Genomic DNA, 22,924 nt, shown 5'->3' on the forward strand with positions numbered 1-22,924 from the left:
AGAGAGAGAGAGAGAGAGAGAGAGAGAGAGAGAGAGAGAGAGAGAGACCCTAAACCTGACCACAAGGGGCTTCAGGTGCAGGAAGGTCACTGACACCTCATGGGGCCTTCAGAGTGTCTCATTACCCTCTTACTAGAAAAAAAGCAGGGGGCTGTGAGTCAGCCTTCCTGGGTTCAATCACCCACTGGCCCCAGGGAGTTACATCTTCCCATAGGTGCTGCTTTAGGGCCGACAGAGGATTACCCAGGAGTCCACAGTACTATGGCATCTCTCCCCAGCTTGGGCCCTTCTCCTTAGTTGCTCTCTTAGTCCTAGGAGGAGCCTTGAACCACAAGCCTAGATGTCACCTCTATCTAACCCCTCTTGACACCAAACTTAAAGCCTGAATTCTCATAGCAAGAGAATGGACGCGCATGCTCTCTCCTCTGCCTTCCGCCAGGGGCCATTCTCCAGTTCTGCTTACCTATTGGAGGACTTCTGAGGATAAAGGAGCTGCCTAAGTGTCTTTGCAACATCCATTCTTAGTCTGTAGGTCCTTCAGGCCTGGGTGGAGGCAAAGCATGAATGCCATTGCAATTAGACCATCTGACCAGTAAGGGGCAGTGAGACCAGTGGCCGGAAGCACTATCTTCTGATGGCCCAGTGAAGGCACCAGGGGTACACGTTCTCAACCTGTGCCATGGACCAGCGACCTGGCCTTGTAGCCTCAGTTTACTCACCTGTGCTGTGGGAAGCATTATGGTATCTTCCGAATGTTGCCACAGGGTCTCAGAACAGGGCTCAGCACGTGACACACTCTACAGGTTAGCTGACTGCGAAGGACTTTCTAGTTTTAAAAATCCTGCTTTGAGATCGGAGGGCAGAGCTGGGCTTACCGCTCCCTTTATCAGAGGAGAAATGGACGTCACACAGGGAAGTCAGTTGGGGAGGGACTAGGGAGGGCTCAGTCTTCTTTAAAAAATGACAACGTCCAAACTAGAAAGTCCCAAAGCATGGCAGGTACCCCACAGACTGGGGGCGCACGCAGCAAACTGGGAATAAGTGGGCAGGCACGTGGTGGCTTCAGGATCCTTCCTAGTGGCCCCAGGTGGGCTGAGGACTTTCAGGAGCGGATACCAGAGCTGCTCCGTGCCACTGCGCGCCAGGCCTCCCAGCAGCTTCTCTTCAGAGAACCTGAAACTCCGCCCTGCTTTCTCCCTTTGACTCTTGTATGCCAGATCAGCAGGGCCTGGAATGACGCAGCCCAGCAGCGCCACCCAGCCCTGGGGCAAATCTGCTTTGGTCAAAACCAGCTTTTGCCCACATGAAGGTGCCCACCTTTAATCCCAGCATTTGGGAGGCAGAAGCAAGCAAATCTCTTAAGCCCAGGTTAGCCTGGTGTATATATAGAGTTCCAGGATAGCCAGGGCTTCACAGAGAAACCCTGTCTCACAAAACCAAAACCAACCAACCAACTAACCAACCCACCAACCAACCAACCAAAACCAGCTTTTGCTGAACAGTTACCCAAGCTCCCTGTGCCTCCGTTTCCCCCACTGTAGAATGAGGATCCTGTTCAGAAAGAGTGGACCTCAGAAGTTCCTATAGAAAAAAACAGATTCCCTGTGAGACGAACTCTCAAGATACCACTTCACCACAACTACCACCATCATCACAACCACCATCCACTACATCATCACCATCACCACCACCATCAACACCATCCTCATCACCACCATCACTATCATCACCATCAACCCGAGCACTGCCATCACCTTCATCACCATCACTGATATTTCTTAACAGCCATCACAGATTCTCAGGTCTTTGGGGCCCCATGACTCAAGAACCCGCTGGAAGTTCTCTTGCACTGAATTGGCTTGCGATTTTTCTGCTGGTCCCCGTGAAGTGAGGCAAATGAGTCCTTTACAGATGCTGCCAACTCCACTGCCCCCAAAGGGGTTCCCTCTTCATTTCTTTCTCTTCAGTATTAAAACATAGCTATAAAAATGGAGCCGTGGCCACAGTTGATTGTGATGTCTCAAACAACGCTATCTTAGTAAAACCAGCCACCGGGATGGTGGGTGTGGGGATGGGAGCTGTACTCCGAGGGATCCAGGATCCAGGAGCTAAGTTTATCCAGCCGCTGACCTCATGGCTTAGTGATGAGTGTGTGAAAGCACCCCCTCCCCTCTCCAGGCAGGTCCTCAAGGCTCTTCCCGGGAACTTCTGATCTCAACTTTCCAGAGGTGCACATCAGTTTCCTGAGTGATCTGGTTGTAGTTGGTCTGTAGGCGCATTCTGGGAGTAAAACTGAACTTCCTGTCAGCATGCCTCCTATCTCTCCTGGCATAAATAGGCTTGAATGGCTCAGGAGAGGGAGAGTGCCCACAGAGCTGCCTTGGGCATTGTTGGCCAAGCCCCGTGAGCTGGTCTGGTCTTTGCTCTTTCCAGTGTGTGTGTGTGTTACCTCTGTGTGCATATGCACATGTATGTGTAGGTAAGAGGTCAGAGGTGTCAATCTAAGAAACACCATCCACCTTCTTTGAGTCAGGGTCTCTCTTTGGCTTGGAACTCTCTGATTGAGTTAACCTGGCAGCTAGTGAGCCCCAGGGATGTGTCTGTCTCCACTCCCCAGCACCAGGCTACATTTGTGAGTAATCACGGATCCTGATGTTTTTATGGGGGTCCCAGGAGATCCAACTCAGGTCCTTATGCTTGTCTTCTCAGTTACTAAACTTCTCTGCTCACCTCCCTTTCCTCTTCCAGAAAATCGGGTAAGGAATGGATCACATTGACTTGGGGAATCCAGCCACCAATATACAGTCTTGCCTTGGAGTGGGGTTTGGTCTGGGACCTTGGCTCAGTAAACCTTAGTTATTGCTCTCTGAATGAGGAGGATACAACCTGTGGGCTGGTTCTGGGAGGGAAGTGTTAACCTTCTCACCTCTGACCATTCCCACCACCCTCCGGGTGTGTCATTTCTGACTCTCTTATTTAAAATCCCCTCTTCTCGAGGACTCTTCCTCCGCCATCTCTACTTGCCTCCATTGAACCTGGCACTGTGTGCATGCTTCCCAACAATCTGTCTGACTACTGGCTATTTCTACTGGACCATCCATCCCACCAGAATGGGACACTTTAACTGTGGTTTCCCCGTCTCTGTACCTCATGGGCTGTGCTCTGCATGCAGTAGGTGCCCTGCCACATATTTGTTGGAAAATGGACAGTAACATTGTAACACTTCTGTGCTGATGGTAACATTGTAACACTTCTGTGCTGATGGTAACATTGTAACACTCCTATGCTGATGGTAGCATTATAACACTCCTGGCTCTAATTGGAAACCTTTCCCCCTCTGCAGGCTGTTCAGACTCACTTGACAGGTCATTACACAGAGCAGAAGCAAAAAGGAGAGATAAAAATCCCAGCTGAGCCTCTGCTGGCCTGGAGGCTGGGCAGGGAAAGTGGGGGCGTGGAGTGGTGATGCTGGGGGAGACATCAAGGTGTTTTGTGAGACTGGCTCTTTGGCCAGGTTGTTATAAGCTGTTAAACCACACGGATTCTTTGTCAATATCCACACCTGATGCACAGTCTGCTGCAGTTGATGGGGTAGCAGATTTCATCGGTATTTAAAGAGACCTGCATTGCAGGCTGAGGGATTGAGTCTCTGTGCGAGAGCATGCAGCCAAAACTCACAGATTGTCCTGGAAGTGGTGGATTATTTTTAAAAAGAGAGAACAAAAGAAGGAAAATCAAAAAGCCCTTAGCACCCCCTGGCTTTCCAGAGTCTGGTTTTCAGCCTGGGATGTACACTCTAGGCATCTCTGGATTCCTTCTCTAATTGGGGTTTGTTTGTGGTGGGCATGGGGGTTCCAGTAGCTCAGGCTGGCCTTGAACTTGCTGTGTAACCCAGGATGACCTGGAGGCCTGCTTTTACCTCCTGAATGCTGGCACTGCAGGCATGGACCACCATGCTCCATCTATGCTGGGGCTGGAGTCCAGGGATGCTTGCATGCTAGGCAAGCCCTATGCCAATGGGTCTGCACCCCCAGTGATAGATAGGTTTGAATGTTACAGGGGAATGGCCATGACAGTTGAAAGTTCACCAGGTGATTTTAGCGTGCAGCTAGAACATGACAGTTTCTTCACCACCTATGTGGCTTTACAGGTTCCCTCACCTTGGGGATACACAAAATGAACCCCAAATCTTTCATGTTTATGGGGCAGTTAGGAGAATTTTAACAAACACCATTGTAGGCTCTGTCTGGGGTGCTCAGGTGGCAAAGGGGGAAGTGGATGAAGCTTTTTGGGGGTGGACAGTAGCTTTTGGGTATTCCTGGTTATTTGGTGATACTTGCCTAAGGTGCCTGTTCATATCCTTTTGGGGGGCTAGAACCACAAAGATGTTCTCTGAAGAACCTTCTGGGTACCCGAGTGTGCTGATGTATAGGGTTAAGTGGGGTCCTGCATCTGCTCCACCACAGGGCTCAAGCCACTCTGGGAGGTGGGATGCAGGAGTTTTGACTACACTTACCCCATGCTGGTACCAGGCAGGTGTCGGGCTATGGGTAGCCAGGGATACTGCTCTGGGGGTGGGAAAGCACAGTCTGAGGTCCTGAGGACAGCTGGAGCTGGCTCAGGGGTCCCTGGGCCTGCAGGGAGGCCCGGGGCAGTCTGATTCTTAGGCTTTTGGGCACCCAGGCACTGCTGGGAGCCATGGAAGAGCCGAGAAGGAAGTGGGAGCCCTCGGGCTGGATCTAGCCTGGGCCGAAGGAGAAAATGTGGAGCTCTAGCTGGGTTCCACAGGGAGAGAGTCCTGGCTTATCGGTGGGGGGCTTGGCTTGGCTTGGTGGTTGTGGCTGGGAGCACAAAGAGGCCTAGTACTGGAGACTAGACAGCAGCTCTGTGGGTGAAGGCCTTCTCTATGGCCCCCCACAGCAAATCCCAATGGAAAGTGACAGTCCATGGTTTTGAGACGTTTATTGTCCTGATGGAGAGTAGATGAGTAAAAACCACACCCCAGTTTCTCAGGGCAGGCCTGAGGTTAAATATCTTTTACAGGGAGGAGTGTCTGGGAAAGAAAGCTTATTGGCTAAGCCTCCAGGCCTTTAGGTACCTCATTAAAATGGAGATCTGTCTTGAGCCTATGTGCCCACAGGTCATGTCCTCTTACCTATGGACGGGCTTGGGGCATTGTCGTTATGTGACTGATGGCCACAAATCTATGGAGAGCTGCAGCTAGTGACAGGGGCCTGTTGTCCAGGAGCATGGCAGAATGCCTTCTGTCCCTCAGGGTCACTGGAGTTTCCAGCCTGTGCTTGACCAGGAACCCAGGCTGCCTTTCATGGTCCTACACTGATGACCATCCCAGGAAAGGAAAGGCTACCATGAAATGGTGACAGCAGAGAAGACGGGTATCAATAGCATCCTGCCAGGCTGGGATCAGCCCTGAGACTCCATGCTAGAGTGATTGCTCTTCTTAGGGGAGCTGGCAGGGAGTGAGTGGTTCTCGTGGGCGGGCACAGTATTTGCTGGGCCCTCTCCACCCTGTTCTAGCTTCAGCCTGGGGAAACTGTTCAGATATAACTTCCATTTTTTTTCAGACACAAAAAAATGAGGCATGGAGGGGCTTGAGGGCCTGCCCAAGGTCTTGGGATAGCAAGAGACTGAGCTGGGACTGGTCCTGGTGCAGCATCTTGTGATAGATACTTCATGTCAAATAAATACCTGGGCTGCACTGAGTTTCCTGCAAAAGGAGAGCTGCTGTGGATGTCCCAAGAGGCACAGAAAAGGTGACCTGGGAGAAATGTCCGTCCTCTTTATGTTTTGAGGTGTCATGCCTCTTCCTGCTGCCTCTCATTCCACACCAACAAGAACACGGTTTGATGTGTTCCCCTAGATGACCAAGAACTGAATGAGGAAGGAAGGCTTGCCGGGCCACTTGTGTTTTCCCATCTTGTTTCTTGTGGCAGCACAGTCACAGGAGACCAGGGCAGAGCTCAGAAAGATCCTCGCAGGCTTAAGTGGCTCCGGAGGTCTGCTTTATTAAGGAAGAGATACAGTTAGCATGGAAGGGACTCGATCTTCATGATCCTCAATGTTGAAAGATGGGAACCCCCATGCCGCCTCACCCGAGGACCTATTTTGTCTTAGAAGCTGAGCCAGCCGCTTGGCATGGGGTGAACCTCTCGAAGCTTCTTTTGATGCGCCCTCAGCTCTCTGCGAGCTTTTTGTTTTCTTTCTTCTGAGCGTGTCTGCAGACACCAGAAACCGGAGATGTATTAAAAGTCCCATTCACAGCCCAGCTCAGCTGTTATCTGCTCAGGCCCCAGCGTGGCAGCATGCTAGATGACTCCTGTGAATTGTCAGTCCCCGGTGGATCTCCAAGCTGACAGGGTCACTTGAGCAAGATTCCCTCCTCCTACCCTCCTACCTCCACATGGATGAAGTGTGCCTGTACCTTCAGGTTCCTGTAGGACAGTGGCTCTCAACCTGTCAGTTGCATACCCTTTAGGGGTAGAGTATCAGATATCCGGCATATCAGATATTTACAGTATGATTCCTAACAGTAGGAAAACTTCAGTTATGAAGCAGCAGTGAAATAATTTTATGAGCCAGGCAGTGGTGGCACACACCTTTGATCTCAGTACTTGAGAGGCAGAGGCAGGTAGAGAGCTCTGAGTTGGAGGGCAGCCTGGTCTACAGAGTGAGTTCCAAGACAGCCAGGGTTGCACAGTGATACTCTGTCTCAAAAAACCAACCGGCCAACCAAAGAACCAGAGAAACAATGTTATGGTTGGGGTTCACCAGAACATGAGGAAGTGTTAAAGGATCTCAGCATTAGGAAGGTTGAGAACCGCGGCTGTAGGACGTGGTGGCCAGAAAATAGCACCCAGGTCAGGGATTCCCCTTCACCTCCCAGCACGTCAACGTTTAAATGGTCTCACTTCAACAATCATCAGCACATTGTCCCCATCACACCCAGAGGCTTAGACATAACACAGGCCGGCTCCATGAGTGCCCCTGTGTGAGACTGAAGGGCACTCGCTGGTCATTCTTCTTATATGGACTATGTTACAGATCAGCCTGTGAGATGAATCTGCACATTAAAGTCTCAGATTGGTCAGAGGGACCCATACGGTGGAAGGAGAGAGCCAACTCGGAGGTCGTCCTCTGAGCGCCACACCCATTCACGCACCTCCCCAAATAAGTTTTATGAAGTGATTAAAAATAAAAGGAATAATATCAAGTAACAGTAATATTCACATTAGATTATAATCTAATTATATTTCATAAATGTTTAAATCTCAAGTCATTAAACATCATTTATGAGCACATCACGGTTTATAAACAGATCATAGACATTTTATTTTATATATATATATATATATGTATATATATATACATATATATATATATATTTTAAATGATTTCATGTATATGAGTGTTTGCCTGTGTGCATGTGAGTGTGTGTATGTGTGTGTGTATGTGTGTGTGTGTGTGTGTGTACCAGGACCTCACAAATGGCTAACTGAATGTAATTTTGTTTTGGTAGCACAAAAGGATGTCTGTTGGCTGAGATGATTCATAGCCCCAGTGTGTGGATCTTTGAGGCTCGGTAGTAGCATCAGGATAGCTGCCTGAGTCTCTCAGCAGTTTTTCCTTCCTTCTAAGAGTCCAGAAAAAGCCTGGTTGTAGAGTTCATTGAATTTTGAATCAATTACACATAGTTGGGAGAAGGCACTACGGTGATTGGCCATCCTGGGATCATTTGACCACTCCTGGGCTAGGAGTGGAGTTAGCCCTAGCAGCACACCAAGGCTGAGCCTGGGGAAGGTTTTTCTCCTTATAAGGCTGAAGTTAGTAGCAGGAGTAAGAGGAGATGTCCGAAGTCCCCTAGGACTTCCAGTTTATGGAGGACAGAGGCTGTGTCCCAAAATTTTGCTAAAAAACCAGGAGAAAATCAGGATGCCAGAGAAAAGCATGATGGGACAGCTAAGAGCTAAGCTGGGAATGGACATGCTAAGTAGAAAGTTAAGAGCATCACAGGAGGAAAAAAATAAAAGCCATTCACTATTCTGTGCCATGCTGGTGGCTTCAGAGAGAGAAGCCAAGTCATTACATTAGAGAGGTTGAGATCGATCTCTCTCTCTCTCTCTTTCTCTCTCTCCCTCCCTCCCTCCCTCCCTCCCCCCTCTCTCTTCCTTCCTTTCCCCTACCCCTCCCTACTTCTCTTGGACTCGCCCTCCTTCCCTGTTTCCCATCCCTCTGCCTTAACGCCTCACTCTCTAAAACCTGGGCCTCCTTGACGCTGTCCACGGTGCTGAATTCAAGTTCCTTCCTAAACCTGTTCCTCAAGCCCAGGCACTGGAGGCTGCCTAGTTTGTTGTGTTTGTTTTTGTCTTGGTGTGTTTTGAAACACAATCTCACTATGTAGCCATGTTGACTAGAACTTTATAGGTAGACCAGGCTAGCCTTGAACTTGAACAGAGAGTGCTAGAACCAAAGGCCTGTAGCACCAGCTGGACTGTCCTCATGGAAAATATATACAATTGACACTGGTCACATGAGTCAGGGTGGGTCCCAGCAGGAAAGAGATCATTCCCATTGTGTGATTTGAGGTGAGTTTTGCAAAGGAACTAATGTGTAAATGAGTTTAAGGAAAACCATGGGGGGGAGTGTTAAATTAGGGAGTGCTGTTGTTGGGGCTTCTGTGCATAAAACTCTTCCTCTCCCCTCCCCCTCCCTTCCCTTCTCTCCTTTCTTCCCTCTTCTTCCCCTCCGTTTTGTTTTGGTGGTAGGTATCCTCAATTTCTTGGGTTCATTGCAAGAGAAGGAAGAGCAGTCAGGGGACTTAGGATCACACAGGCTCAGCCCAGCCCCTATTGCTCTGGCTCTGATTCAATCTTGGGGGAAAAACTGATTTACTTCTAAAGATTTGTGTGTGTGTGTGTGTAAGGTGTGTGAGTATGTGTGATTGAATGTATGAGCATGCGAGTGTGAGAGCGTTTGTCTGAGAGCACGTGAGTGTGTGTGTGAATATGAGTGTGTATAGATGGGTGTGAGGCTGTGTATGTATGAGTGTCTGAATAAGTGTAAGAGTGTGTATGAGTGAGTGAGTGTGTGTGTGTACACACATGTGTGTGTGTGACTGGATGGGTCTGTGCACATATGCATGCAGGTGTCTGCAAAAGCCAGAAGAGGGCGTCGGATCCACTGAGCAAGAGTTACAGACAGTCCTGGGTTACCCATTGTCAGCGGTGCTGGGAACTGAACTCAGGTTCACTGTAAGTGTAGCCTGTGTTCTTAATGGCTGAGCCATTTCTCCAGCTCCAGCACTGGCTGCTTCCACGGCGGCCACAGGGCTCAAGAGAGGAGAGGGAGAGTCCATTGTTCAGAAGTTGTTTGTCCACCACTTAGGAGGTTTCATTTTTCTGTCATCCACCCTAGGCACCAGGAAGGCCTGGGTGAGAGGATACAAGCACGGGGCAGGTCTTTGCCACCTGTTACTTGCGGGGCACAGAGAAGATCGGAATAGCGTGGATCTATTAGAATCCATACAGATCCCAGAGATCCTGACTGGGATCATGTGAGGTGGGAATTGGGCCTCCTGGGGCCAGAACTTCTGAGTTGGATGCTACAGAGGATCCAGAAAGGACTAGAATGTGCCTGTGGCACATTAGTGGATGTGTGACCGGGATGGGGTGTTTTTATAAGGATGTGTGCATGGAATGTCGACAGGTGTGGCCATGGTGATGATACAGGTGTGACTTGGGACTTGGCCATGTCCCACCCCAGGTATTTGTCATGGTCAAATGAGAACCCTTCCTGGGAGCCGATGGGCTCTTTGTGGGGAATGAAGGGACCTTAAGCATTTCTTAGTCTGGGGTTTGAACTTCTGACTTTCCATTAGGAACTGACTCTGCCTAGTGATAGGAGAGTCAGAATAAGTCCAGGCACAACAGACAGATGGCTGCAAATCCCAGCCATTCTTTCCCACATGCCTGAAGGGAGATCTCAAAAAAGCAATTCACCCTGATCACCACCCAACAACAGCCTCTGCATCTTGTGCTTGATTGCTTCCCATGACTGGGAGCTCATCACTTCTCCAAACCCCTACTGTCTCCACTATTCCTTTACCCTCTGCCCTCATTGTGCCAAGGCTTGTGGTGAGAGATGGTGTCATTTGAGTTTAGAACCTGGCTGTCTGTATCCTTTCTTTATGTGGTGCCCACCCAGCAGGGAAATCCAGGGGACACCTCAGCCTCTCCCTCCTCCTGCTCTCTCTCCTCTGGCTCTTCCTCCTCCCAGTCTCTGCTAGTGTCTCCTGTTGAAATGCAACCAGAAACTGAAGTCAAGGGTGTGGCAGATGCAGCTAACACAGTGGCCTCTAAGCCCCCAGCAGGGTGGATGAAGACACTCTGGTGGACAAAAAACAGAGCATGTCCAGCAAGCTGTACTTCTAAAGATCCACTCCCCATGCTGCTACGAGGCTAGCTCTGCCTTTGAATAACAAGTCAATAACTGATTCCAATATGTTTATTATTCTCCTCAATGGAAAACAATGCTTCAGGATGACAGAGCTCTTTGATAGAGGAAGAGATCTGATGCTGACCACAGTTCTCCTTCTGGGAGGAGACCAGGACTGCCGGTGGTGTGAGGTGATGGATGTGTCCCTCTCCACTCAGCATTCCATGCCCAGGCAGAGGACAAACGACTTGTGGTCTCTCATAATGTGTACTGCTATCAGGGCTTCATGTTAGCCAGTGCCTGCCCAGTCCTTTAAGAGCAGGACAGAGGCCATTAAGCTAAATGACTCGTTCTGATACACAGACCCAATCTAATCACGGTTTTTTCTGTTTGGTTGGATGTTGGTGAGCACATGAGTTAATGCAGCGATCAAGCCTGATCTTTGCCAGAGGGGGAGGGTAAATCCTGCCTGCCTGAGAAACCTGGAATCGGGCTGCACTGTCAGGGCAGCTGAAGGTTTGGTGGTGTTTCTTGTACCAGCTGTGTTCAGGTGTGTGAACTCAGGGCCCCGAGGGACACCATGATCCAGGAGGGGACAGAGAAGAGACTGTCTTAGTTTCTGCCTAGGATCCTCTGCCCCGCCATCAGTAAGTTATGCACATGGGAGTATGGTCTCAGTTCAGATACACAACCTGTTTGTTCGGGGTGCTGGCTGTGTGTCTTGGGATGAATGACTTTGCCTGTCTGGGCTTCAGTTTCCCAATCTACTAAATGAATATGTAAAAGCAGGGAGGGGGGCACATGCTGGTACTTAACACCAGGGAGGAGGAGGCAAGCAGATCTTCGGCATGCAAGGCTTCTTACCTAATTGCCAAGCTCAAGGCTAGTGATAGCTCAATGCTATTGTAAAAAGTATAAGGCAGGGCCAGGGAGAAGAGGACTCAGTAAGCAAAAAGCTCTCTGTGCAAGTGTGAGGACCAGATAACACATCCCCAGGACCCACATAAGAGTGGGCAGGTATGGTGGCTGCCCGCATCCTCAAGGCAAGCTGGCGAGTGAGACTATCCAGAATCAACAAGCTCTGAGTTCAATAAGAGACGTCACCTCAACAATTAAAGGCAGGATACCTGATGTCAACTTTGGGCTTCCATAGGCACGAGTACACACCCACTTGCACATGTATGTCCCCACACACATGCAAGCACACATAAATGCAAGTGCACACCACATACACACACAGGAAAAAAATAAGCTGGGTGACATTCATGAGATACAACAGGGTCATCCTCGGCCCCTGTTGGATGCCTGGTCTTGATCTCATGAATGCTATCTCCCTTAACTCTCTTGGTTCCAGGTCGAGATGGGTTCTGCTTTTGTTTCCAGCCTTCATGTGAGGAAACAGAGGTACAGGAGATAAGGAGTGTGCCCAAGAGGGCCTCACTCAGAAATGGCAGCACAGTCTTCAACCCTGTATTCTTCCCACCCCAGGATTTATATTCACCAAACCTCCCGTTGTCCAACATCCCCACATCCCCCATGACATCGAGCCTTAGTGTCCCCCTTCTTCCTCCCTTTCCTCCTTTATGAGGTGCATTTCTCATTTTCCCACTTCAAGACCAAGTGATCACTTTTGTGGGGAGACCCTCTGCCCCCCTACCCCTGCTTACCCTCATTCATCAGTCCTAGCATGTCTGCCCACATCATTTAGAACGTCAGCACAATTCAAACCTTTTCTAGAAACACACACACACACACACACACACACACACACACACACACACACACGTTTTAAAAGGGGGAAGACATTTGTCTTTGGTTTTAATTAATGCCAGCTTGTTCATCCCGACTTCTAATACCACCACCTCATTTGTCTTATTAAGTGCTTGGTTTTGCTTTTAATTAGTGTTGTTTATTGTCTCTGAATTTTAATTGCCAGTGCAGGGTCCCTGAAGGCTTCGGGGAGGATACATCTGATGACAGAGCCCAGTGGGTAGGCAGAGGACTTACTGTGGTCTGGGTGAGGACTAGTGTGCCATTTTTTCAGGTCCCACCGTTTTTGGTGGCCTTTGGGATCCCCGTTTGCTCCAAAGTGACATGGGACCCCCAAGGAGACAAAGGTGGGAGTGTTGCATGCAGTGGCAAAAATTCAGTTCAAATTGGATGTCATTGGCTTATGATAGCCAAAATGGCAAGTATTGGTTCAGGTATGGCTGGATCCAGCACTTCCTACCCGACCTGTTCACCGTCCCCCTGGAACGTTCCTCCAACGTCTTGCAGTAGGCTTTTCATGCGAAGTAGAAGCTGTCCTATCAGCTCAGTACCCAAGACAGAAAGAAAATCACCACCTACAGAATTCCAGCAGAGCTTCCATTGGCCCAGCTCAGATCACGTGCTGATCCCGAGCCAATCACAGCCGACCAGGAATTGGAACCAACCGCTGACTGACCAGAAGTGGGCTGTAGGCCCGCCTCTAAGGACAGAGCTAGGTGAACCCCATCTGAGCCTTACTGGTGGATACTGAGAAAGAAGCCATCTGGAAGGAAAGCTGGGATGCTCTGCCCCCACAAAAGACTAAATAAGAGATATATACGGACTGGAAAGATGGCTCAGTCAGTAAAGTGTTTGCCACACAAGCATGAAGGCTGGGGTTTGACGCCCAGAACTCATGTAAAAAGATAGGCCTTAACTAGAGAGTGGAGAGAGGGTGGTGGGAAGACCTCTGGGGACCCCTAACCAGTCAGCCTTGCTGAATTGGCAAGTTCTGCACCAATGACAGACCAGTAGGCAGCTCCTGAGAAAAGACACCTAAAGTTTACCTCTGACTTATATGAACGAGTCGCGCGCGCGCACACACACACACACACACACACGCACGCACGCACGCACTTTCACACACTTTCACACACATTCACACACAGAGACACACAGAGACAGATACATACCAGACATGCACATGTGCGCACGCTCACACACATACACACACACAGAGTATACACACCAGGTATCTATTGCACCTTCATTGAGGCCTACAACACCCTTATAATATTTTCACCTCTCCCAGTGCGCACCAGGAATACCCAGCACGCTCCCTGGCTGAGTACACTAACAAGCCCTTTACAGACAGTCCCTCAGCAGCCTGTGAGGGAAGCCCTCCCGAATGGGAATTTCCACGCACTCATTTCTGAGTGGCATACCTTGCCAGAGCCGCTCAGAGATCCAGGGATTGGGCATGGGAGTTGGATCTGAGCCAGCAACTTCCATCCGTCTGTCTGTGCTGTGTAACAAATCACCCTGCTAGAACCAAGCTCAGAGCAACCATGGTTAGAGGAGAACCTGGGGAGTTCTCTTCTAGGCCAGACTAGGCTCACTTGGCTGGGTGATGTTTCCAGTGGGCTAGCCTGTGCTTCTTATATAACTGAAAGAAGCCAGCTCTAGAGCATGTGCATCTTCAAGCACCTGACTGGAGAGGCACGCTACATACTATTGGGCACAGGAAATTTCATAGCCAATCAGATTCAGAGGGTGAAGAAGCCAGATTCATCTATGAATGGACTCTGTTTCTCCGATCCCCACCGGCTCACTCCTCCTTAGGTTCCCTCCTGTTTCTCTAACTCATCAGTGCTTGCCTGCCCCAGGGCCTTTGCACTTCCTTTGCCATCTGCCTAAGGTACTCTGCTCCAGTTGCCCCAGTTGTTCACACGGCTCAAACATTATAGATCAGCGAGACCCTCCTGACACCTGTGTGAAACCAAATACCCAGTCCCATTTCCTCCAGCCACCCACTCTCACAAGAGTGTCAGCAGCTGGCACACTTCAGACTTGGCCTGCGTGGTTTTGGTCTTCCCCACCTGAAGCCAGGCTCTGGGAGGACCAGAATTTCTGTCTCATGTTTGTGTTTAAATGCTGTATCTCCTAGACCAGTGTTAGACTCTTAGTGATGGTGGGTGGGTGTTCTGTGAAGAGGAGAATAAAAGGGAGAGGGGGAGGGAGAGGAGGGGAGGGGAAGAGAGAGGAGGGGAGGGGAAGGGAGAGACGGAGGGGGAGATGGAGGGGGAGAGGAGTGTGTATAGGCCAGAGAACAGCCCTGGGAACCATACACCTTGTTTTTGGAGACAGGGTCTCTCACTGGGATCTCCAAATCAGCTAGATCATCTGGCCAGTGAGTTCAATGAGTCCCCCTGCCTCTGTTTCCTCAGAGCTCCCAGCAGCTTTGTTACACGGGTCCTGTGGATCAAACACAGACCCTTGTGCTTTTGAGACAAGCACGTTGCTGACTGAGCCATCCCCAGCTCTACATGAGTTGTATTGATCCGTTTGTCTGTGGTTTCCCCCCAGCCCCCCAGTTTTATGAGAGATGCTCACAGTCTGAATGCCTCCTCACTTCTGGCTTAATTTTACTTAAAAAAAAAACCAAAAAAACAAAAACAAAACAAACAAAAAACCAAGCAGAGTATACATCTGGCTTGGATGTCTTTTGTTCCTGTGCTTTCCCTCTTTGGTTTGAGCTCTTGCTAAGTCTCATTGTCCATCATTTCCCCCCCACCCCCGCCCAACCAACCTGAATGGAGTCACGGAAGGGAGGTAGACAAGGACAGAGATGGAATCAGAAGTGTCCAGATGCCACCCAAGATATTGGGTGCAGGATCCCCATAGACTGCCTGATTTAATGCAGGACTGCGGTGCACAGAGGTTGTCTATAGTTTCAAACTCTACATGAACACCTCCAGGTGGCACAGATGCCCGAAGCTTTCTAAAGTATCAAGCCAGTCCAGCCCCAGCGAGTCACTTTGGACATTACTGTGGCTCTTAACTTAAATGAACTTTGAACTATTTTTTTCTACTTATCTTCAAGCAACAGAAGACCAAGAAGATTCTAGGGTGTGGACTCACTGGTCCTTAGCAATGGATGTTGACTGGGAGATGTAGGGATAAGAGGTGAAGGGGAAGGGTCCCACAGTGGGATGTTCTGGGATTTGAACAGTGGCAGTCCGACTATGTAGAGTAGCCTAAGGGTCCACAAGGCTATGACAGCAGGCAGGCTCTGATGTTTCACACGTGTGTGCTGACTAACCTCTGTGATCTATACGAGCATTTATTGGGCACCAACTATATACCACATGCAAGGCTGATTGTAAACTAAGAATTTCTGGATCCGTTATTCAAAAATTACAAAGAATACCAAGACAATGAGTGCAGTGCTTTGAGCATATGGGGTCTTTGTCACCTGCAGATGTTCACGTGGGGGCATGAGATTCTGTCATGCACAGCCCAGTCAGATGCTTGCCTCATAGGTCCATAAAGCTGGCCCCTTGTGCACTGAGTTGCTACACTTGAACAAACCCATCCCTGAGCCTGGAACTTGGCTCTTACTGACTAGGTAGAGAGAAAAATGCAGGCAGCAAGAAGACAAATCACATGCCATGCTAAACTGAAAAATGAGGGCTAGGGGAAGTACTTAGTGTGGCCAATGGAGGTGTCTTCTTGGAAGAGGTGGCATTTGGACAGAGACTGGCAGAAGCAGAGAGGTAAAGGGTGGCTTCTTTTAGAGCAGTGCCCTCAAGGGCCACCCAGGATGAGCAAGCATATCTAGCTATTCCTGAGGCCAAACAGTGCATATCAGCTCATTACTGAGGGCAAACAGCTGCCCATGGGGTGGTGAACTTGGGGTCACTTCCACACTGTGCTGCTATGAACATCAGATTCCTTTGGGGAAGGGAGTTTTCACTGTTCCCTGGAGATACCAATGGTATCCCTGCTTCTGACTGTAGAGGTCTTTGACGAGCTGTGATGTGTGTTTTTCAGTGTCCTGATGATATGTGGAGGGTAAATTGATCCTGGGCAAAGCAGATACAGAGAGACTTGAGTCACATAACAAAAGGCCACGTCACTGGCTATGTGTGACAAAAGGTCAATTTGTGTTCATAAGTCTGGGGACGCATGTCAAAGACTGGGCGTTCCTATCGCAGTGGCCCTTGGCATGGCTGGCACATCCTAATGCCAGAGCAAACCACTCACACCACTGCCAAGAAAGAGATCACAGAACCAAGGTCCCCCAATTCAAGGAAAAGTCCTCAATGACCTTTACCTCCTTAAAGTCCACAATACTCCATAGTGGTACTCCAACAGTACCACTATGGGGACCCATATCAGCAATGAACAGAAAACACAATGCCCCATCTCTTGCCACTAGGTGGCTGTGATCCCAGGGGATACTACCCCTTAGGCGTACAAGGTTCTTTACACAAACAGTAAGGATGCTGGTTCAAGCTCCCTTCCTCTTTGGTGTCTCCACATGTGTGGCCTACAGTTGGGGTTCATGAGATAGAGTGGCCAGATGATTGGCTAACTGTCTTGGGTGGCTGTTTTCCAGGTGTGCTAGCCTTCCACCATGACTGACACTGTGGTGAACCGATGGATGTACCCTGGTGATGGCCCACTGCAGTCAAAGTAAGTCCGGGATGGCCCTGGGAGTAGCTCTTTTGAGCTGGGCAATCTTGAGTGTCTACACTTGAAAGAAGAAGAGCCATGGGTTGGTTCCCTTCCCTACTCTAGGGGTGTGTGTGTGTGTGTGTGTGCTGCATGGCTGCATGCATGGGTGCGTGGGTGTGCATACATATGTTGCTACACAGGTATATGCATGCACATGAGGCTCCCAAGTTGACATTGTATATCTTCCTTGATCATTCCCAACACTGATTGAGGCAGGGTCTCTTACTGAACTTAGTGCTCACTGGTTCTTGCTAGTCTGTCTAGTAGCTTGATTGGGAAGCCCATCTCTGGTTCCCAAGTGCTGAGATTAAGGTGTCTCCCATGCCTGGCTTTCTGGATCTGGACTGCAGGCCTCACACTTGTATGAGAAGCAGTTAACCTGCAGGGCTGGCTCTCTATCTTTCCAGCTCCATAGTGGCTTTTATAGTATAAGCTTCTCAATTTTCCATACTCCCCACCATTCCCTATTGTGTCTCAAATAGGGAACCTACCATGGGTGTCTATGTTACTCACCCAGCCCCATGGGAACCGGTTAGAGACAGCCTTTCTGTCCTCTATGCCTCAGTGTGGTGGCTCTGTTGGACAGAATTTTAAAGACACCATCAGGTTGAATTTCCTAGTTAGGGACATGATTATTTTAACGACACAGAAGTATGTGTCACAAGGGTGGAGGATAGGGGACTGTTTGCTGATGGCCACTGCTAGCTCAAAGAATACAGAAGGTTTTTCTGTAATGTTCTCCATGTGCTGCAAAGAGACGTTTCTGTGATGAGGAGTGAAGACTACACTTATCTGTGGGCAGAAGGGTTAACGTTTATAGATGGTTGCTAGGGATTCTGCTGGCTTAGTAAATTAGTGGCTACAGATTCTTTCCAATAACCGTAATTTCACTAATACTGAGTAGTTGGCTAGGTTTCCAGTACTAGGCATGGTTTCCCTCTTGTTGAGATGGTTTTCCCCTCAGTCCAGTTTGACATCTTCATTGGCATCACCCTTGTTCAGTTCATGTTTATGAAGCCATATTGGTGAGCCCTTATGGGTATAACTTGTGATATCACCAGGAGACACCATCTCACAGAAAACTGCCTGCTCTGCTGGTTCTTACAGCCTCTCTGTCCCCTCTTCCCCAATGTTCCCTGAAGCCGAGGTATGGGAGTGTTCTGTAGATGTATCCATGGGCACTGGGTTTCATAATGCCTCATTTTGATAGGATGTGATTTTCTGAACATGCCAAGCTGGTTCAAAGCCCATGAAGTCTCAACCCTACACAAAGAACTGTAGGCAACTGAGGAAACCCAGGAGTTGGGAGGTAGTCCTCCCCAGGGAAGACCATTTGGTTTTCCAACACTAAAGATCATCACTGGAAATACACATATAATGTTATATAGACTGAACCGGTTATGTTCATGTGTACATGTATGTGTGTGCATGTATGTGTGTGCACATGTGTGTGCACGCATGTGTGCAAGCAACAACAATTGATGTAAAAAGAGGTCATGAATTTAAAGGGAAGCAGGAGAGTTTAGAGGAAAGATAAGGGAGAAATGTAATTAAAATACAATCTCAAAAATAATCTACAATCTCACTCCCCCAAAAAAGAATTTAAAAAAAAATAATCCAGAAGAGATTTTCAACTAAGGTCACTTCTGTCCTTGATCACATGGCCATACCATCACTACTTTCCCCTTATTTACACAACACCCTTGTTGTTGCCTTTCCTTAAAACTTGATTTACTAATAATTCATCCACTGTTATTAAAGAAGAGATTGTCTTTCACAAGAGGATGTAGTAGATATTACACTTTCCAGGAGAGCGAAAGGTAATTATAAGAATAAATTGTATTTATTCTTTTTGAAACAATGTGGTTCTCCTCTCCCTTATAGTGTAGCGACAGTGGACTGTTGAAAGAGGCCATTTTCAAAAGAAACTGTTACACTTGGCTATAGGCTACAGGAAAAATAGAGAACTGAAAGAAATACTGCCAGGATTACCTCCTCTAGATTGTAGCAAAACCAGACAATTAAAAGAAACAATGTTGCAAGTTGAAGGAGACTCTAGCAAAACCAGATAATTACAGGAAACAATGTGTGCCTAGCTCTCTGTCTCACCCACCCTAAGATTCCCTGCTTGAGATATTTTAAGTCACACTACTTTTTCTTTAAACCACTCTGTTATATTTTTAGGACTTTAAGTTATTTTGTTTCTGATGATTTCTTTTCATTATTTTTAGTATTTTCCTGGTCTTTTCAGTCCCCTGCTTTTTTGGTCAGTTTGTGTCTGTTTGTTGTGTCGTTTGGGTTTTGAGACAGGATCGCACTACTTAGCCCAGGCTGACCTTGAACTCCCAATTCTCTTGCCTCAGTTCTTTAAGTGCTGATGTTATAGGTATGTTATGAATGTGGCCCAGGTCTTTGATGAACTTTGAGTCTCTGTTTCATGTCTTTGACCTCATAGTAACTTTACCCACGAGTGATCACTTCTGCTCGGAGATGTGCTGATCTCCCTCGGCATGTCTTCATAATCTGTGTACAATTTCAGGACCTTTGCAAGCCAGTTACTGACCATGGCCATAATAAAAAAATAATTGATGTGGATTTACAATTGCACTTTCTAATACATATGATGATGAATACCTAAAATCAATCATGTTTAAATGACATGATGACAGATTGATACTCTCTGCTATTGACTTGTTATCCCTGGGTACTGTGAACACTATATAGAGGGATGTCTCAGCATGTCCTCAGCTCTGAATGTGGTTCATGTTGGCGTTCTAGTTAGTTACAATGAGTGAGAGTATTGCTAAGCATTTTTTATACACGACTACCTGAAGGCCTTGACCATCCAAGTCTGCTGTTTACTGTCCCACAGATCGTCCCCCACAGTGACATCATTCATAATATCAATAAATATAAATATTTGTAATTAATATTATTCTTAGACAAGGTCTCACTCGGTAGCCCTGGTTGAACTGTGTGTGTCTGGGTGAGTGTGTGGTGGCTGCATACACATGGATACAGTGCCCATGGCTGCCAGAAGAGGATGCAAGAGCACCCTGGACCTGGAGTTCCAGATTTTTATGAGTCTCCATGTCAGTCAGTTCTGGGATCTGAACCCTGGTCCCCTGCTTTTGAGCAGCCTGGTGCTCTTAACAATGGATCTCTCTACCCCCATCTTTGTGCGTTTTTTAATAGCAGGCCACTGTCTTCTTTCCATTAAACTTGCTATTCAGGTTAAATTTCTTTGTTACAGAATTTTATAATTTCCCCGAGTCTGTGATTTAGGTTTTCTTTTTCATAACAAACTCTTCAGGAGGGAAAACATTTTATGTTGTGTTGAAATCTGTTTTGTCTGTTTGTTTTGAAATGAATCAGTTGAGGAAAAATCCTGTTCTTTCTAACAATCCCTGAGCTACAATTAAAAGCACAGCTCAGGTGTTAGATGTGGCTCACCAAGCATGAGGCCCTTGTGCATGAATTGCTATAATCCTAGCCTGGGAAGATCATAAATTCAGTTCATCCTCAGTTACTTGCGGAGTCTGAATCCAGGTAGGTTATATGAGATCTCATTTTTTTTTTAAATGGCTTAATTGATTTGTTTAAGACTTGGTTAAATACTGGGAAGACTTTTTCATCCACCCATATGTTCTGTTACTCTGCTTCCAGGAGAGCCAAAGTGGCCTGTTCTGGCTACCCCATGTACCAGGCATGCATATGGTGCACATTCATACATGCAGGCAAAACACCTATCTATACATATAAAATGAAAAAAAAATAAAGGAATGAAAAGTCCTCTGTCTGTTCCCCTGGTCTACCTACAGCTTTACCTTGTACCCTGAATTGTATTCTCATAGACTCCACTGAACTCTGAGTGATCTCAGCAGGACGCCTTCTCAAGCATTCTGCCCCAACATTGTCTTGGATAAACTTACTTTATAGATAATATTTCACCCTCCAAAAAAGTATGTCTCTGTGAGATAAATAGTTGCCTAGAGGATGGACAGGGTAAACTGTTTATTTTATTTAAGAAGCACCAGTTAATTAAAAATCCCATCCATCAGAATTTACTTTCGTTGATAGGCTGCCAAACAATTTGCCTGGCAATTAAATCAAAATTACTCTAGCAGACTAGACGTGGCTTCATTAACCACCCCTGTCCTCCCATGATGCATTGTGGTGCCCTGAACACACCTGTTGCTCACTGTTCCATTCCCTCCAGCCATTATTAAATACTGGCTGAATTTCGGCCATAGTACACACTGTTGGGCTTTGTGCCACAGCTTGACACAGAAGGAACATGATGTTCACACCTTCTTCTGGGTGAGGAAGAAGTGAATCTTCATCACCTGTTGCCCAACCAAAGAGAACACCTGCTTTTGCAATGTTCAGAAACCCTTCCAGTTCAGCATCCTGGGACCTAGTAATCCTGTCTGCAGGCCCCAGTGTATTGTGGGAAAGGACTCACGCACCTGTTCCTTCTGGAGCACAGTGAGGATGCTCAGAGAGATGCTGGTGCCTCTAGACAGCTGGCCTGGCAGACAGTGCCAGGGATGTGAAGTAGAAACTGAGGTACAAAGACAGGTTGCCACCTGCCTGTGGTTATAAAATGTAGGTCTCCTTTCTAAAACAAACAGGCTTTCACCTCTGCATAGGGCAGTACATAGTCTGCTGTTCAGGAATCGTGAATGGGATCCCTACTGTTTGAAATACGTACTTCTGTGTACACAAAGCCCAAGTTGAGGAAAATCAGACTTTCGTTGAATGACTTTCCTTAGTGTTACATAAAAAAACACATTACTTAAATATATAAATGGGTTGGGCATGTGGCTCCATTGGTAGAGTGCTCGCCCAGCATACACAAGGCCCTGGGTTCAATTCTCAGAGATGAATAAACATGTGTGTGCACATCTGTGACCCCAGCATCAAATGGGTAGAGGCAGAAAGATTAGAGGCGTCCTTGACTGTATGCTATGTGTATTCACACGAACCTCTATCTCAAGCTAGGAAACAAGGAAGGAGGAGTAGGGAGGAAGGCTGCTTGGTGTAGGTTTGTTAGTGAATTACCCGCCTTGGTCTCTACTTACAGATGCCATTTTGTAGTCCTGTCCAGAGGTGGCCATGGTTTAGATGTAACATTAAATAAATCTAATGTATAGAGGAGCACCTCTGTAATCCCAGCACCTGGGAAGCTGAGGCAGGGGGATTGCTGTGAAGTTAAAGGCATCTGGGGTACATTTGAAACCTTGCCTCAAAGCAAATGAATGAAATATAATGATCAGAGAAAGAGAGAGAGGAAGAAGAGGAAGAAGAGAAAACTGAAATTAGGCCATCAGAATTCAAACTATGACATCATATCTGAATAATGTGGATATGACTGCAAAATTTTAAAAAAAAGATTTTTTTAAAATTATGTGTGTATGCGTATGTCTCTGTAGGTATATGCATGTGTGAGTGGAGTACCCACAGTGACCAGCAGAGGGCAGCACTCCTCCTGGAGCTGGAGCTATAGGCTGCTGTGAGCAGGCTGCCAGAGATGCTGGGAACTGAACTCTGGTCCCCTTTAAAGTATACATGCTTAACTGCTGCCTGAGGTCCCTGAGAATTCTTAGCTAACCTCTCTTATTTTCTCTCTCTCCCCTTGCTTGGCATGCCTCAGTGAGAAGGAACAGTAAGTATTTCACACCATTTCCATTTTCCTACAAGTCGAGTTTTGATGATTTTCCTGACTAATGTGATGAGCTGGTAAAGAAGGGGATAAGCCAATTTTACATATATATGTAAAAAAAAAATGTGTGTATTTCCAGGGAGGAAATCCCATCTTGGTAGAAGATGGAATGTGTTCCTTAGGCAAGCCCACAGTTGATACTGGGTAGTGTTTGGGACCCTGGGTAACAGCCCCATGTCCATCCCTACAGTTTTGCTAGAACCATACCGCCAGCCAGTGCTATTCAAACCAAAGCTGTAGCGATTAGGGCAGCACTGT

The 22,924-nt window shown here is 47.6% G+C and overlaps 1 protein-coding gene across 2 annotated transcripts in view; it reads left to right on the forward strand.

Annotated features, from left to right (window-relative positions):
- Nucleotides 1-22,924, forward strand: part of Rph3a (rabphilin 3A) — a 72,699-nt gene that overhangs the window by 9,242 nt on the left and 40,533 nt on the right. The window contains exons 3-4 of one of the 2 annotated variants that reach the window (XM_028766157.1): nt 16,823-16,899; nt 22,598-22,609. In XM_028766157.1, coding sequence (XP_028621990.1) covers nt 16,841-16,899; nt 22,598-22,609 — 71 coding nt within the window. In that variant the 5' untranslated portion in view covers nt 16,823-16,840. Of the gene's footprint in view, nt 1-16,822; nt 16,900-22,597; nt 22,610-22,924 lie in introns of those variants that run through there. The other variant, XM_028766158.1, reaches the window with a different exon arrangement.

This window comes from Grammomys surdaster, unplaced genomic scaffold, assembly GCF_004785775.1.
Source record: "Grammomys surdaster isolate TR1022 unplaced genomic scaffold, NIH_TR_1.0 166, whole genome shotgun sequence".
Classification (NCBI taxonomy): Eukaryota; Metazoa; Chordata; class Mammalia; order Rodentia; family Muridae; genus Grammomys; species Grammomys surdaster.